Below are 14,989 nucleotides of genomic sequence, written 5' to 3'. Positions count from 1 at the left end.
GTATGTGGAAAATAATGTGTTTTTTTAACTTTAAACCGCATAAACACATTTCATTACACCAAATACACAAAATAATGTTCTTTTTAGCAGCATCATATGACCCCTTTAACACTAATACATTCGTTGATGGTGACCTGCATCGTGTGTTTCTTTCTTCCATAACGCACAAAAGGTTACAACTCATGGTACAAAATGCTGAAAAAACACAGATTTTCACTTCACCTGATGTTAACTGATAGATTGGAGTGGTGTGGATTACTTGTGGATTATTGTGATGTTTTTATCAGCTGTTTGGACTCTCATTCTGACGGCACCCATTCACTGCAGAGGATCCATTGGTGAGCAAGTGATGGACACAAACACCTCAAGGCTGATCCGGCGAAACTGGAATGATCCTGACCTTATTTGTTGTTAATGGAATCCAGGAAACAGCAGAGAGGTTGCTCTGACAACCCATTCTGACAAATAAGTAAAGCTTTATCATCTAACACATGCATAGAACCAGGTCCATGTACACATAAGGGCTGAATCAGGTCAGTAGGCGTTTTGTTGGGAGATTTCCAGCAGGCAGTTTTCCATAGTGCAGCGACAAAGATCACATGTGTGAAGGTGAACAGACACACACTTTGACAATGGCGGATCAAATCAGAGGTTTTCACTAAGGGTAATGGATGAGGAATACATGCATGAATCGATATGCAGGCCTCATTTACGCAGACATTTGCAGCGTGACATAACCACTAAGCCTATTAAAGTTCCCACACGTAACTTGTCTTGCATTGTTTGTGCTATTGACATGTGCAGGAGAGATGTGCTATTGCTGTTATTCTATGCAATAAAACTTATGATTTGTGCCCGGTGGATGATAGAATAGAACATCCTGGCAACCACCCACAACACCATAAAACCATCATGGCAGTGACGGTTATACAAAAATGACCCGAAAAAAAGAATTTAGTAATAATAATAATACATTTATTTATTATTGTTACTAAATTGATTTATTATTAATTAAATTAATATAAGTTCAGTTAAATTAATAATACTTGAACGTTGTTTCTACTACTAGATTTCATTTGCTACACAATTTTAAATGTCATTTAAAATAAAAAATAAAGAAATTAAATTAAAAATGGAATATGTTATTATTAGTCCAATTAAGATTAAGGTTAAATTAATAGTAATATTTTAGATCCTTTTGCAGTGTTTTTTTTTTCATTGAATACAGCCAAGCTCCAAACAACTATGAACTTCCAATTTGTCATCATGCCAATAAAACACACTAAATTGAAAACTGAAATTGAATTGAGAGAGAGGGGGGATTAAAGAAAGATGTTGTTCAAGAGCGTTCACGGATATTTAAGCACCGCTGTGTGGTCGTAGGTGGGCACTGAACCGCCTTTATCTCTCCACCAATCAGATGTGAGCGGCTACAGGCAGAGCCGGAGTCCCTCTGGTCTGAGGAGCTCTCGCTCGCTCTCTCTCTCCATCAGTCTGCCATCAGATGACTCTGTTAGTTTTCCTGCTGGTTCACTCGCAGCGGCTGATTGAAATTCCAAAGCCGTTCGCTCTGAACGCACCAAACACTAAAGCTCTCCATGACACCAGTGCCCTCTCAGCTCACGAACAACAGAAAGCAGATAGACACCGGAAAAGACCCCTTGTCAGAGAGAGAGAGAAAGAGAGAACTCTTCCAAAGAAAACAATCTTCTCCACTTTGGTTTGTTTTAAGAGTCCAGGGGACAGAAAAATCAATAAGAGAAGCCGCACCAAGACACGGAGAGAGAGGAAGATGAGAAAAAGGAGGAGGAGAGGGAGGAAAAGACAGAGGAGGCGAGACAGGAGAAATTAAAATGTTGAAATTCACTGCAAACCCTATTATCATGGACATCATGAGAACAGCAGCAACAGAGCCGTCTGCACACAATTACCTGACGGACACACCAATCTTAACACTTTGCACAGCTACTCTGGCCATTTTATTTTCAGATATCACATTACCATTAAAAAGTTTGAATACTTTTCTATACTTTTATTCAGCAGGGATGCATTAAAGGCACAATATGTCAGATTTTTTTATTAAAATATCAAAAAACCACTAGAACAGTGTTATATATTTTGCTGACTTGAGTACTTACATTATCCCAAATGAAAAATCCAGAGAAATAAGCAATTTTAACTAGTGACACGGAGCGTGTCCGTGGTGTTGTGTCGCCTGCCAATGACGTCATACACCCTCGTATTCTACTACGTTAATAAATCATTAGCTCATCCATGAACATGACTTCTGCCCGAGTCCCGTCGGATTGCATCGGCTGTGGGGATGAAGACGACAACTCCCATGATTCATCAAACTACGCCTTTGATTCTTTGTTTGTTTTGAATACGCGCCCTCTAGTGGCGAAAAATTACATATTGTGCCTTTAAGCTACTTTGAAACAATTTGTATTGTATAAAGCACTATATAAATACTTCACAGTAGACAGTGAGGCAGTTAACTAACTAGCTAACTAACTAGCTAACTAACTAAATAAATACTGCATGGATTCCCACTGAGATCACTGTACTGTAATTCAAAGATGTGACATTCCTGATAGAACGAACAGTCAGATATATAATGCGATAAATGATACCTTTCCTCTTTTGAACAAAGTTCATCCAGCTGAGAGCACCAAAGTATGTCCCTCTCTTGACGGTTAAAGAACATCAGCTTGGTTTTTCTGAAAAGACAACCAAAACAAAAAATATTATTGTTGTTGGTATCATTTTGATTAGTCAACTAATTTAATAAGTATTTTACAGTGAATCTATCAATTATTATCTGATTAATCTTAGTTATCTTACCAAAAAAATAACTAACGTCTACCAATAATCTTCAACCAACCATTTTATTCCAATTTATTCAATTTTACTAAATACATACATAAATTCCCAAGAATTAAAAGGCATCTATCAGTAATACAAATGCCCATGATGGCTGCTTTAACACTGCTTGTCAGTGACAGCTGCATTTGATTGTAGGTGTCTTCAAAGTTTTCTTCATTCAGCAGATTAAAATAGCAGCTTTAATACAAATCTGTATGAACGAACAATTGAAGTCACAACCATACTCAGGTAACCGTAGTGACGGTATCAAAGATGGCAATGTCCATAACATCGGGAAGCTTTATCACAACTGACAGTATGTGATTAAATGAATGAGTCCAAATGCGGTATGAGTTCCTCCATCAGATCTTTTAAACGACCAACAATGGCTTTAAAAGCTTTGTAACCGAGTACCGAGAGTATGTCTGAGCCGCACCTCACAACTTGCACCTGGTGAATCTTTGAGTAAACTGAGTAAACTAAACCTCTCATGATTAACACTGGACTTATCAGTACAGTGTGGCTTTTAGATCACATGACTTGGCAGACAACTACCTGTTCAGATTTCATGGTGACTTTAACGTGATGAACTACAACTAAGGTTATGCTGCTAGGACACCAGGGTAACTGACTTTATACCAGGGATCAACGATATTTGATTTTTGCCGATATCCGATATGCCGATATTGTTCAACTCATTTTTGCCGATATATATCTTTTTGTTGGGAAACAACACAGAGTCTCTCCTGTCCAGAGATTATAAACTTTTTTATTTTAATTTTGGTTAGTTTTTTAACAAAAACGTACTTGTCAGAATTAAATTAAACTTGTTAGAATTACTTACGATAATGAAGTTATTTATAGAAACAACTATAAATCAATCGCTGCATTTTTTTTTTCCCACACAGATGCAGTGGTAACCTTAACATTTTATTTGAAGATTTAACATTTGTAGATGGTCTAAAGCAAAAAGTTGTAAAAAATCTTTTAGAGCTCCTTGTATTTAAGTTTTCATTATCTGTTTGAAAAAAAAACAAAAACAAAACATTACACATTAATGAAACATTCTGACCTTTAAATCAAAACATACTCATGATGTTATGACACCAGTTACTGCTTCATTTAATCAGAAACACAATCTTAATGTTATTTGAGTATTTTACTTTCATTTTATTACAAACAGGCCCACAATACCCCCAAGTGTCTTATTACAAACCAGATGTGTCATTCTGTATGCGCATTCTCAGATTAAATACGGCAATTCAAAACAGTGAATCTAATCACTATTCAGGCAAAATTTAGCTTCAAGAATGACCACACTGCTGACGTGATCTTAGCGCTAACACACCCTGAGCACATTTGAGTTATTTGTCTTTTCGGCAAGGCATATCGGCATAATTTTTCATATCGGGCTGATGCCGATAATTACATTTTAAGCCATTATCGGCCGTTTCCAATAATGTTCCGATAATATTGTGCATCCTTGCTTTATGCATTGATTAAAACCACCTTGAGACCAGTAAAAGTGCTCTCTATAGAGAAGCTATAGCTTACAAGAACAACAACAACAACAAAAAACACACAAACATGTCACTTAAATAATTTTATATTTACCGATTTATTCATTAATGTGTAATATGTTATATTTTGAAACAAATTATGAGCTCTAAAAGATTTCCAGAATTTGTTCAACTCTTGCTTTAGACCATTTACAAATGTTAAATATTAAAATAAAATGTTAAGGTTACCACTGCATCTTTCTGAAAAAAATAAAATAAAAAATGCAACGATTGAATAGTTTATTTATAGATATTTTCAAACCTTCAACATACGGTCATTATAAAATAACTTAATGTAATTCTAACAAATACATTCTTATTAAAAACTAACCAAAATTAAAAAAAAAAAAAATTGCTTATAATTTCTGCACAGGAGAGACTTGGTGTTTTTTACCCAAACAAAAGGAAATATATCAGTATCGGCAATCGGCCAAAATTAAGTTGAAAAATATCGGCATATCGGATATCGGCAAAAATCCAATATCGTGCATCCCTATTTTTTACTATTAATTACTATTATTTATTTGCACTTTTGTTCTTTCTGTATGTGCAAAACAGGGTTGTGAGCCATGAGCTGAGAAAGCTTTTTAACTTTAATTCAATTCAAATTTGAACTGAGATACCAAACGGGGACTACCATTAACATTTGAGTTTGAATTAAAAAAAAAAAAAAAAAAAAGTTGAGAATTAAAGTGGACTAAAATAAAAAAGAAATCCATATAACCTTAAATGTAATTATAGTTTTAGAGATCTTACAAACAGGTTTACTGACAAGGGTGGGGTTCAAATTCCAGCTCATGAATTGCATGGTGAAAAATCATGTAATACTATTTCCTAGTATTACTTAGCGCTAACACACACTGAGCACATTAGAGTTATTTGTCTTTTCGGCAAGGCATATTGGCATAATTTTTCATATCGGGCTGATGCCGATAATTACATTTTAAGCCATTATCGGCCGTTTCCAATAATGTTCCGATAATATTGTGCATCCCTGCTTTATGCATTGATTAAAACCACCTTGAGACCAGTAAAAGTGATTGCAACATTTGCTTTTCGATTGGTGACTTAAATAGTGCATGTTGTTTGTTGCGTTTTTTCAGATTTGTACAGAGCAGACCTGATTGATGTGAGGTCCTGAAGAGCCAGCCGTATGAGACGAGCCATAGGTGTGAAACCCGTGCCGGCCGCTAACATGTAGAGATGAGTGACATCACGCAGAATACGCATAGTGAAGGATCCCTCCGGACCGCCTACTGACAGAGAGGATCCTGGAACAGACCAGAAACATGACAGGAGTTAGTAAGGTTTGTTCGTGATTCAATGCTATTCCAGTTTTCATGGTTATTTTCAAACTGAAACGTACTATTTGTTTTTTACTAGGGATGTACGATATTATCGGACCAATATCAGAATCGGCCAATAATGGCTTTAAATGTAAATATTGGCATCGGCCCGATATGAAAAATTATGCCGATATGTCTTGCCGATAAGAGGAATGCATTAACTCACATGTGCTCAGGGTGTGCTAGCGATTACATCACTTCAGCAGTGTGGCTCATTCTTGAAGCAAAGTTTTGCCTGAATGGTGACTAGATTCACTGTTTTGGATTGCTGCATTTAAACTGAGAATATGCATGTACAGAATGACGAGTTTGGTGTATGATAGAGTAAACAGTAATAGCACTTGCAGCGGCAGCCTCCCCCGGGTCCTAATGCCCGGTCAGTAAGGAGTTTTAATTCCGTAGGGGGTGCTGTTCGCCTACTTCTAATAAAATGAAAGAAAAATACACATATAATATTTAGACCGTGTTTCTGATTAAATAAAGCAGTAATTGATGCCATAAAATCATGAGTATGTTTTGATTTAAAGTTCAGAAGCTATAGCTTACATGATCAACAAAAAAAACACAAACATGTCACTTAAATAATTTTATATTTACTGAATTATTCATTAATGTGTAATATGTTACATTTTGAAACAAATTATGAGCTCTAAAAGATTTCCAGAATTTTTACAACTCTTGCTTTAGACCATTTACAAATGTTAAATCTCAAAATGAAATGTTAAGGTTACCACTGCATCTTTCTGAGAGAAAAAAAAATAAAATTGCAGCGATTGAATAGTTTATCATATAATATTTAGACCGTGTTTCTGATTAAATAAAGCAGTAATTGATGCCATAAAATCACGAGTATGTTTTTCAGAAGCTATAGCTTACATGAACAAGAACAACAACAACAAAAAACACAAACATGTCACTTAAATAATTTTATATTTACTGAATTATTCATTAATGTGTAATATGTTACATTTTGAAACAAATTATGAGCTCTAAAAGATTTCCAGAATTTTTACAACTCTTGCTTTAGACCATTTACAAATGTTAAATCTCAAAATGAAATGTTAAGGTTACCACTGCATCTTTCTGAGAGAAAAAAAAATAAAATGCAGCGATTGAATAGTTTATTTATAGTTATTTTCAAATCTTCAACGTACTGTCATTATAAAATAACTTAATTGTTGTTTATTTAATTCTAACAAATACGTTCTTATTAAAAACGAACCAAAAAATAAATAAAAAATGTGCTTATAATTTCTGTACAGGACAGACTTGGTGTTTTTTTTTCCAAACAAAAGGAAATATATCGGTATCGGCATCGGCCAAAATGAGTTGAAAAATATCGGCATATTGGATATCGGCAAAAATCCAATATCGTGCATCCCTATTTTTTTACTATTAATTACTATTATTTATTTGCACTTTTGTTCTTTCTGTATGTGCAAAACAGGGCTGTGAGCCATGAGCTGAGAAAGCTTTTTAGCTTTAATTCAATTCAAATTTGAACGGAGATACCAAACGGGGACTACCATTAACATTTGAGTTTGAATAAAAAAAAAAATTTTTTTTTAAAGTTGAGAAATAAAGTGAACTAAAATTCAAAAGAAATCCATATAACCTTAAGTGTAATTATAGTTTTAGAGATCTTACAAACAGGTTTACTGACAAGGGTGGGGTTCAAATTCCAGCTCATGAATTGCATGGTGAAAAATCATGTAATACCATTTCCTTCTTAAAAAAAAAATAGATATGGGAAGTTACAAACCAATAGGGAGGTTGGCGAGATGTGAGGTCAACAATCCATCAGGATAGATTTTTATCATGAGATGTAAGTCTGAGCCCATTTCAGCACTACATTGTGAGGGAGGTATTAGCTTTTGATCCACTGGTGTGTAAGGTTTCACAACATCTGTACCTGCTCACCAAACACAAAAAAGCAGCCTGCTGAACACTCCATAAAACCGTCACCTTCCATCGGTTATCTTTAGATCAGCAGAGCATGTGCTGTGTGACATAAAGTGACACATTACCCTGGAGAGAGGTTTTGAGGTAGACGTGTCTCCCCACAGGAACTTGCATATATGACCCTGGTGGAAGTTGTAATCGCAAGACCTGTGTGTCATGTGTGATGTCCGTTTTCGAAACCAACACACATTCCCTGTAGAAGAGCTCTGTGATGAAACAAATGTTATTAAACATTACTATAAGTATTCATGTATGTTTTACCAAGATATTTCTTTCAGAGACCTAGAAGCCAAAAATATTACAACAATAATAAATTTCATATACAATGATAGAAATATGAAAAATACATGCAATAAGGAGGAAATTAAGTCGGGAAATAAACTAACTAGCAATATATTAAAATATTGGTATCAGCCAAACCATCTGGTCTAGAAATGTTCAATGGTAATAAGGTTTGTAAATTTAGAGTTTAAGTGTGTTCAAGGGGCAGCAGATACAAATAACTCTCCAAACTCAGTCCTCGTTTTAGGCACTGATGCATATAATATATGCTTCTATTTTAAGCAGTCATGTATATTTGATTAAATATGAACACCTTTAATGGTGAAAACCTTTTTTTCCCAACCAATTCTGAATGTATGAAATATTGGAAAATCAACAGAAATAAACACAAGACAAAATTTTATGTAGAAGCATAACAGTAAAACATCACCACACAAATCTGAATTTGCTTTAGGAATAATGGTGTCTAAAATTATTCTCTCTCTCTCTCTCTCTATATATATATAATAATAATAATAAGAGCCCAACACAGAGCCTTGTGGTACCCCTTTACTTCATGTAAAAAATTTAATCTCAAACATGTTCCTCTATATCTTTACAAAATTAAACAGCAAATTCTCTGAAATTTAGATATTAGTCAGAAAATTGAGATCATAAGTTTGTTACTCACCACGATCTTTACACTGAATAAATGTGTCATGGTGTTCTAGTGGTTGCCCCACTTTCGTCCACTTATCTTTGACAGATTTGTGGAGACACACCTGAACTTTTCCTACAGAGTGGGCTGTCTGAACTATAAGCACAGGACAACAGAGAAACACTTCTTTAGAATGAGAAACATAAATGACTGATAATTTCCAATAAGGATATAGTTTAAATAGTAGTACCATGTAAATGCCATAATAACATAAAATTGTAATGAGTCAGTAGCAAGGTACTGTACACTACACCACAGTGGATCACAATAATATAAGTTTATATCATCACTGTACCATGGTAAAGCCACAGTACATTTTGTACAGATCATTTTCAAAATATTTCTACATTTAACAAAAAAAGCATGTCTAATTGAACATACTACTCACCATCCACACGTCCTTGAACTTCACTGGACAGGCCTAAAAAAGGAACAGTGTTATCAACTATTATAGCATGTTATAACAGATATAGAGCAATACACAACAATGTTCATGTCTCAGTGGCTGGAGAAGTGCAGAAAGACCCACGCCAGTAGAGAAGGTACGACATCTTCCCTAAGAGCATCTCCACCTGAAGAATATCATCCTGTAGATCCACCACTGCACAGCCGGCGCTGGGAATCTGGTAAGGGGAAAAGAAAAAAAAAATGTTTTAATTAAATTTTTAATAATTCCTTTTCTTCTTCTTCCTTTATATTTGAGAAAAGACAACCAGATAACCACTGCATTTTAGGAAAATGAGTTTACACCAACCTTTCGCTTGGTGTGAACAACAATATTGACAGTTCCATCTGTCTGGAACCAATCATACCTAAACATGAAGAAAAAATATATCAAGAATCAGCCAGTATGGCTTCAATTGGGTGAGGCTGACAAGTTTATTTTCTTTTTTCCTAATGTTTGCCTAGCTTAAATATTTATTTATTCGTTCATTTTAATATAACGTAATTATTTTGTTTTTCACAAAATAATAGTATTTTTAGAGCCCTGTTATTAAACTGTCTGAGTGGTTAAAATAACTCTCTAATTCACCGAATGAATCTACCTGGGATCAAACAAGTAACCTCCATACCAGCCAAGACCATTATTCATTATTGACCACAACTAGCCCTAAATGCTGCATAACAGAATAAAAACTCTGAATAAAACACAGACCAGCTGATACTGTACCAAGGAATGAGTCACTCAGTATAAATATATTATAATCATGACATAAGGAAAAAACATACCGAGGGCGATGATCTTTGGCAGGGAGAGGAGTAGGTAAAGGCTCCTGTCTTAAAGGTGAAGGAACAGACAAACCTGGTATGAAGAGTACCACACACAGAATTACTCTTCATGAATCAAACAAGTAATTAAGTAATAGCATACTCAGCATTTATAACTAGAAATCTGCATAGTTGAACTATGGCTTTGATGTCATACCGTTCATGTGAGTGCTTTCCGTCTTCTCTGTCTGAGCTGCAGGAACCAAAGAACCATGTAACGAGGCATTAAAACAAAAACTAAAACAACATAAAAAATCTTATTTCGGGTTTGTTTCTGAATCGATAGGAATATTTCATTCTGTTAACAGTATGTTAATTAGTACAGAAAATATTTAAACTATTGATTATTTCAAGCAAAAACTTGATGTGCAGGCCGTAAGGCAGTATGTTTGTATTAGATTGGCTACCAATACAGGAGAGAACCAATCAGCTGTGCCATGTGATAATGATGTCATTAGGCCAGATTGAGTTAGACCTATCGGACTGCGCCATCTAGAGTTTCATGCCAGAACTCTGAATATTATCACAAAATGATTAAATTTAACTGAATTGTTTTCTATTGCCAAGAGAGTTAACAGAACCTTGAAGAGCAGGGTTGGGCTTCACTGCCATCCTCCCCACCAGACACTCCTTCAGCATAGATTCATAATTCACCCACCGATGGACCTTGGGTGGACAGAATCAGCAATAATAATAATAATAATAATAATAATAATAATAATAATAATAATAATAATAATAATAATAATAATAATAATAATAATAATAATAATAATAATAATAATATGTATACTGTAATAAAGTACTTATAGTAATCTGCAAGCTATTAGTTTATAGTTAATTCATCATTTATAAATACAAGTCCCTAAATTTTTAATACATTAATAGTAAGTGTTTCTAAATTGTTTTCAAATACATTACATTAACATGTGTACCAATTCACTTCATACATAAACATTTCTTTAAATTGATTTAGTATTAATTAATCTCTTTTCATAAATGTTCTCATGAACCATTACTCTGGTTTACAAATCAGACTATCCTCAATGTTTATATGTAGATACTTGTATGTATGTTTATTGATCACAAATTCAACAGATTAATTCCATTAATTGAATATTCATATAAAATAAGTATTTGTAAACATTTGTACATCTATACAGTTAAAGAGCTGTTCATATGCAGATGTTTCACGTTTAAATGAAAGTAAATGTGCATGTGGTAGAACCACACTTAAAATACATTCAAATACACATGAGATCATGTTGTTTAAATATAATATTAATAATAATAATAATAACTCTTTTCATATGAGCAAATTAGGGGGGGGGTAACAATGTAAAGTCTATTTATAAACTATGAATTAGTGAACTAGTTTGCACATTATTTATAAGTAATTGTAGCTGTACACTTAACTTAAACTTTTACATCATTTGAGATCAAAAGATGGACTGTTTTCTGAAACCACCGTTAAAACACTCTGCTCAGGGAGAATTTACCTGATCGAACAGGTCTTTTCATATGAGCAAATTAGGGGGGGGGTAACAATGTAAAGTCTATTTATAAACTATGAATTAGTGAACTAGTTTGCACATTGACGCTGTTTCGTTGTGAAAGTACACTTAACTTAAACTTTTACATCATTTGAGATCAAAAGATGGACTGTTTTCTGAAACCACCGTTAAACACTCTGCTCAGGGAGAATTTACCTGATCGAACAGGTCGGTGCTATCAATCCCAGCAGCCCTCATTAACTCCTCCTCCCCACCAGGGTGGAAATCCATGTAGGCACTCACATTATAGACCATACCTACAGAAAACACACAAGCATACAGAGTCATGTGTACATCTGACACAGCTCCAACATCTTGTATTTCTTGTGTGGATACAAACAGAACTGAAAGAAGTCACTTATGCTCACCACGGCTGCATATTGATACTGCATAAAATATTGGTTTCCTGTTTTAATAGATTTTAAATGTATTTCTAATTTACTTCTGTGTTTGCATAAGTGCATTTTCGGCATCATTTAGAAATCATTCTAATAAGCCGATTTGCTGCTCAAGAAACATTTCTGATTATTATTATGAAAGTTAAAACAGTTGTGCTGCTTAAAGAATTCATCAAAAAATATCTTAATTTGTGTTCCGGAGATGAACGAAGGTCTTCCGGGTTTGGAACGACACGAGGGTGAGTAATTAATGACAGAATTTTAATTTTTGGGTGAACTACTTGTGTACTGCATCATCACTGTGTCTGTCACGCGACTCTGTTCCCCTTTCGGGCTCTGTCTTTACATTTATTTTGAAAGATGCTCGCGATTATGGTAAGGGGCGTTACATTTCCGACGCGTGCTTGTTGTGTTCGGCCAATCACAATGCACTGGTTCAGCTGGCCAATCAGAGCAGACTGTGCTTGTCAAAGGAGGGGGCTTTGTTGAAAACGACGCGTTTGAGAGAGGCGGGGCATAGAGGACCTACAATAATGTACAGTATTTGAAAAATAATGTGTATTTTGAACATTAAAGCATGTCAACATATTCTGTTACACCAAATACACAAAATAATGATCTTTAAAATAGCATCATATGACCCCTTTAATATTTTTTGTGGAAACAATGATTTTATTATTATTATTATTTTATTTTTTTTTTTTTAGGAAAGCATTTTTGAACAACACATTTTTATTTTATTATTATTTTTGTATATTCGAAATGTGTTATTTGATACATTCGATGGATTAAATGTAGCGTTTTTGAATAAAAGTATATCTTTCTTTTTAAAAGTTCCACTGAATCCGAACTCGACCAAAATACATTCCCAACAGTGAATTCTGTAAATTCACCTCAGTAAGCATAGAAAGCTTTACCGAGATGAGTTGTGTTCATGGTGCGTATTTTGATGTTCTACCTCTAATGCAGGTCCAGCAGTCGTTTCTGGTGTTGTGTTTCTTCAGCTCCTCTTCTGTCACCTCAATCAATCGACCTCTCAGTCCAGTCAGATCACGTCCACTCTTGGTCAGTCGGATCCAGTCCAGAAGACTGTGACCTGGCTTTAGCGCCACCTGTATTCGTTACACACCGCAGTAAATGCACAGTGCTGTACACACAACTGCATGTTAAATACAGAGCCGTCTCATTTAGCTATGCATTTAATTCACTCTTTAAATTACTCCTATGACAATTATATAGTTTAAGGGACCAACCTTATTTCTGGACTGTCCGGTTGGTGCGACTCTCTGCTGGGATCCAGCTGCCGGAAAAGACTGAGATGGTACATTTAACATCTCTGATGCTTTCAGACAAATCCAGTTTCTGAGAAAACCTGCCCAAGCACACTAAATATATCACTGATCAGATGACAGAACCTGGCAAAACGCACTAATTTGAGAAAATACACTTTAATGTCACTGATCAGAGGAGTTTACTTATGAGGAAGTGTTATGAGAGTGTTATGAAATGCGACTTCCTCATTTTGGCAGGTGGGTTTACTTTTTGAGCTATCGAACATGGCAACATGATCCAATTGAACTGCTCTAAAAACACACAAACACAGAGAAATGTAACAACCACTAGCGATGATACTGCTGTCACAACATAACCGACAGCAGCTGCAGCAGTCCTACTAAAAAAAAAAAAAAACTGTCGCCAAAATATGACGTCATAGCGTCCGCTAGCGACCATTATGATTTCATAATAAAAGACGAATGTTATTAGAATTTAAATACGAATACAGCGCAAAATTATGTTGGTCTGTCAATATAAAAAATAGCTAGTGATAGTCTTTCCATGGGTGTATAAGTGACAATATTTGCAATATTTACTTTTTATATTAATCTTTTTTTTTTTCAACTAGACCGAATAAACGTTTATGAACAAAAATATGTTATCTGAAATCAATTATATATATATTTTAACCACATTTCAGATTTTTTTTTTTTTTGTCTGTCATAGCTACTTCAGGGTTTTATTGTTTGAAAGTGCACTAGTACAACTGCTACTGTCCCAACATACAAGTTACTGTTTCTCATATATCTGGTAGTTATTATGTATTTAAAACTCACCAGACACAACACTGGATATGACAGAAAGGACAGCTGAAATGTTCCCTCTGTTTGCAGCTCTGTTCTCTTCCTCATCTTCTTCCTCAAAGTCCTCATCATCTTCCTTTAGCATTCCAGTGATATAACTTTTACGATCAGTGGTTTCAGAAAACATTACACATAATTATCAATTTGATAAAAATACATTGCTCTATGGCATTTTGACAGGGGACACATGCTGACGGGCTTTTATTAATAGCTAATCTGTTTAATCCCGCCAACGGGAATGGCATAAAATTTCATAGTAAGAGTTAGAATTTCAAAATAAAAGTTTCAAATTTAAAGAATGTTTCTGTTTATAATTCTGCACAAATGCAGTTTTAATTTACAAAGAAACCTCAAACATCATCTAATGTCCTTCCACCTTTCCTCAAACACTCATTTTTTGGATGAATGCCTAATAACTCAGACTCACACTATAGCAAAGGAAGCAGAAATTGTTTTGATGAAAACATACTTTAAATACACAAGTGTACATGTTACAGTGCTTGTCAAAAATGCCTTGGGCAAAACATTATTTTAACTCAACTGATGCACAACTAAAAATATACTGAACTAGACTTTGTGAGATGAGTTTGACTGCGCCCACTACTAAACAGTGGATAGAAAACGCATATGACTTGATTGCAGAAATATTCTGGAAGATTCTTATGTAACTTTCAACACTACCTTCTTTACTCAAGCATTGCCAGTTACAGGGAAAAACAAATCTAGGACTGCATTCAGATATTTATGGAAGCCCGTTTCCGCCACTGAATAAAAAATAAAAGAGGTAGCCTACTTGCGACTTTTCATCTCACAATTCTGACTTTTTTTCTCAGAATTGCGTGATATAAACTCGCAATTGCGAGACATAAAGTCGCAATTCTGAGAAATAAAGTCAGAACTGCGAGATATAAACTCACAAT

At 34.7% G+C, this 14,989-nt stretch overlaps 1 protein-coding gene across 3 annotated transcripts in view; it reads right to left on the bottom strand.

Annotated features, from left to right (window-relative positions):
• Nucleotides 1–14,272, bottom strand: part of LOC107738607 (cytochrome b5 reductase 4) — a 27,716-nt gene extending 13,444 nt beyond the window's left edge. The window contains exons 1-15 of one of the 3 annotated variants that reach the window (XM_016550377.1): nucleotides 14,043–14,272; nucleotides 13,185–13,316; nucleotides 12,890–13,043; nucleotides 11,690–11,790; nucleotides 10,562–10,646; nucleotides 10,138–10,173; nucleotides 9,942–10,014; nucleotides 9,466–9,523; nucleotides 9,241–9,334; nucleotides 9,100–9,132; nucleotides 8,685–8,807; nucleotides 7,798–7,938; nucleotides 7,533–7,682; nucleotides 5,545–5,695; nucleotides 2,634–2,720 (exon numbers count right to left, since the gene is read on the bottom strand). In XM_016550377.1, the coding sequence (XP_016405863.1) occupies nucleotides 2,634–2,720; nucleotides 5,545–5,695; nucleotides 7,533–7,682; nucleotides 7,798–7,938; nucleotides 8,685–8,807; nucleotides 9,100–9,132; nucleotides 9,241–9,334; nucleotides 9,466–9,523; nucleotides 9,942–10,014; nucleotides 10,138–10,173; nucleotides 10,562–10,646; nucleotides 11,690–11,790; nucleotides 12,890–13,043; nucleotides 13,185–13,316; nucleotides 14,043–14,141 (1,517 nt within the window). In that variant the 5' untranslated portion in view covers nucleotides 14,142–14,272. The remainder of the gene's footprint in view (nucleotides 1–2,633; nucleotides 2,721–5,544; nucleotides 5,696–7,532; nucleotides 7,683–7,797; nucleotides 7,939–8,684; nucleotides 8,808–9,099; nucleotides 9,133–9,240; nucleotides 9,335–9,465; nucleotides 9,524–9,941; nucleotides 10,015–10,137; nucleotides 10,174–10,561; nucleotides 10,647–11,689; nucleotides 11,791–12,889; nucleotides 13,044–13,184; nucleotides 13,317–14,042) is intronic. The other 2 variants (XM_016550375.1, XM_016550376.1) reach the window with 2 other exon arrangements.
• Between the last annotated feature and the right edge of the window lie 717 nt (nucleotides 14,273–14,989).

The sequence above is a fragment of the Sinocyclocheilus rhinocerous genome, unplaced genomic scaffold (assembly GCF_001515625.1).
Source record: "Sinocyclocheilus rhinocerous isolate Xijiao unplaced genomic scaffold, SAMN03320098_v1.1 scaffold1757, whole genome shotgun sequence".
In the NCBI taxonomy this organism is placed as follows: Eukaryota; Metazoa; Chordata; class Actinopteri; order Cypriniformes; family Cyprinidae; genus Sinocyclocheilus; species Sinocyclocheilus rhinocerous.
Note: the sequence above shows the minus strand (reverse complement) of the source record. Positions and strands in the feature narration are given on the sequence as shown.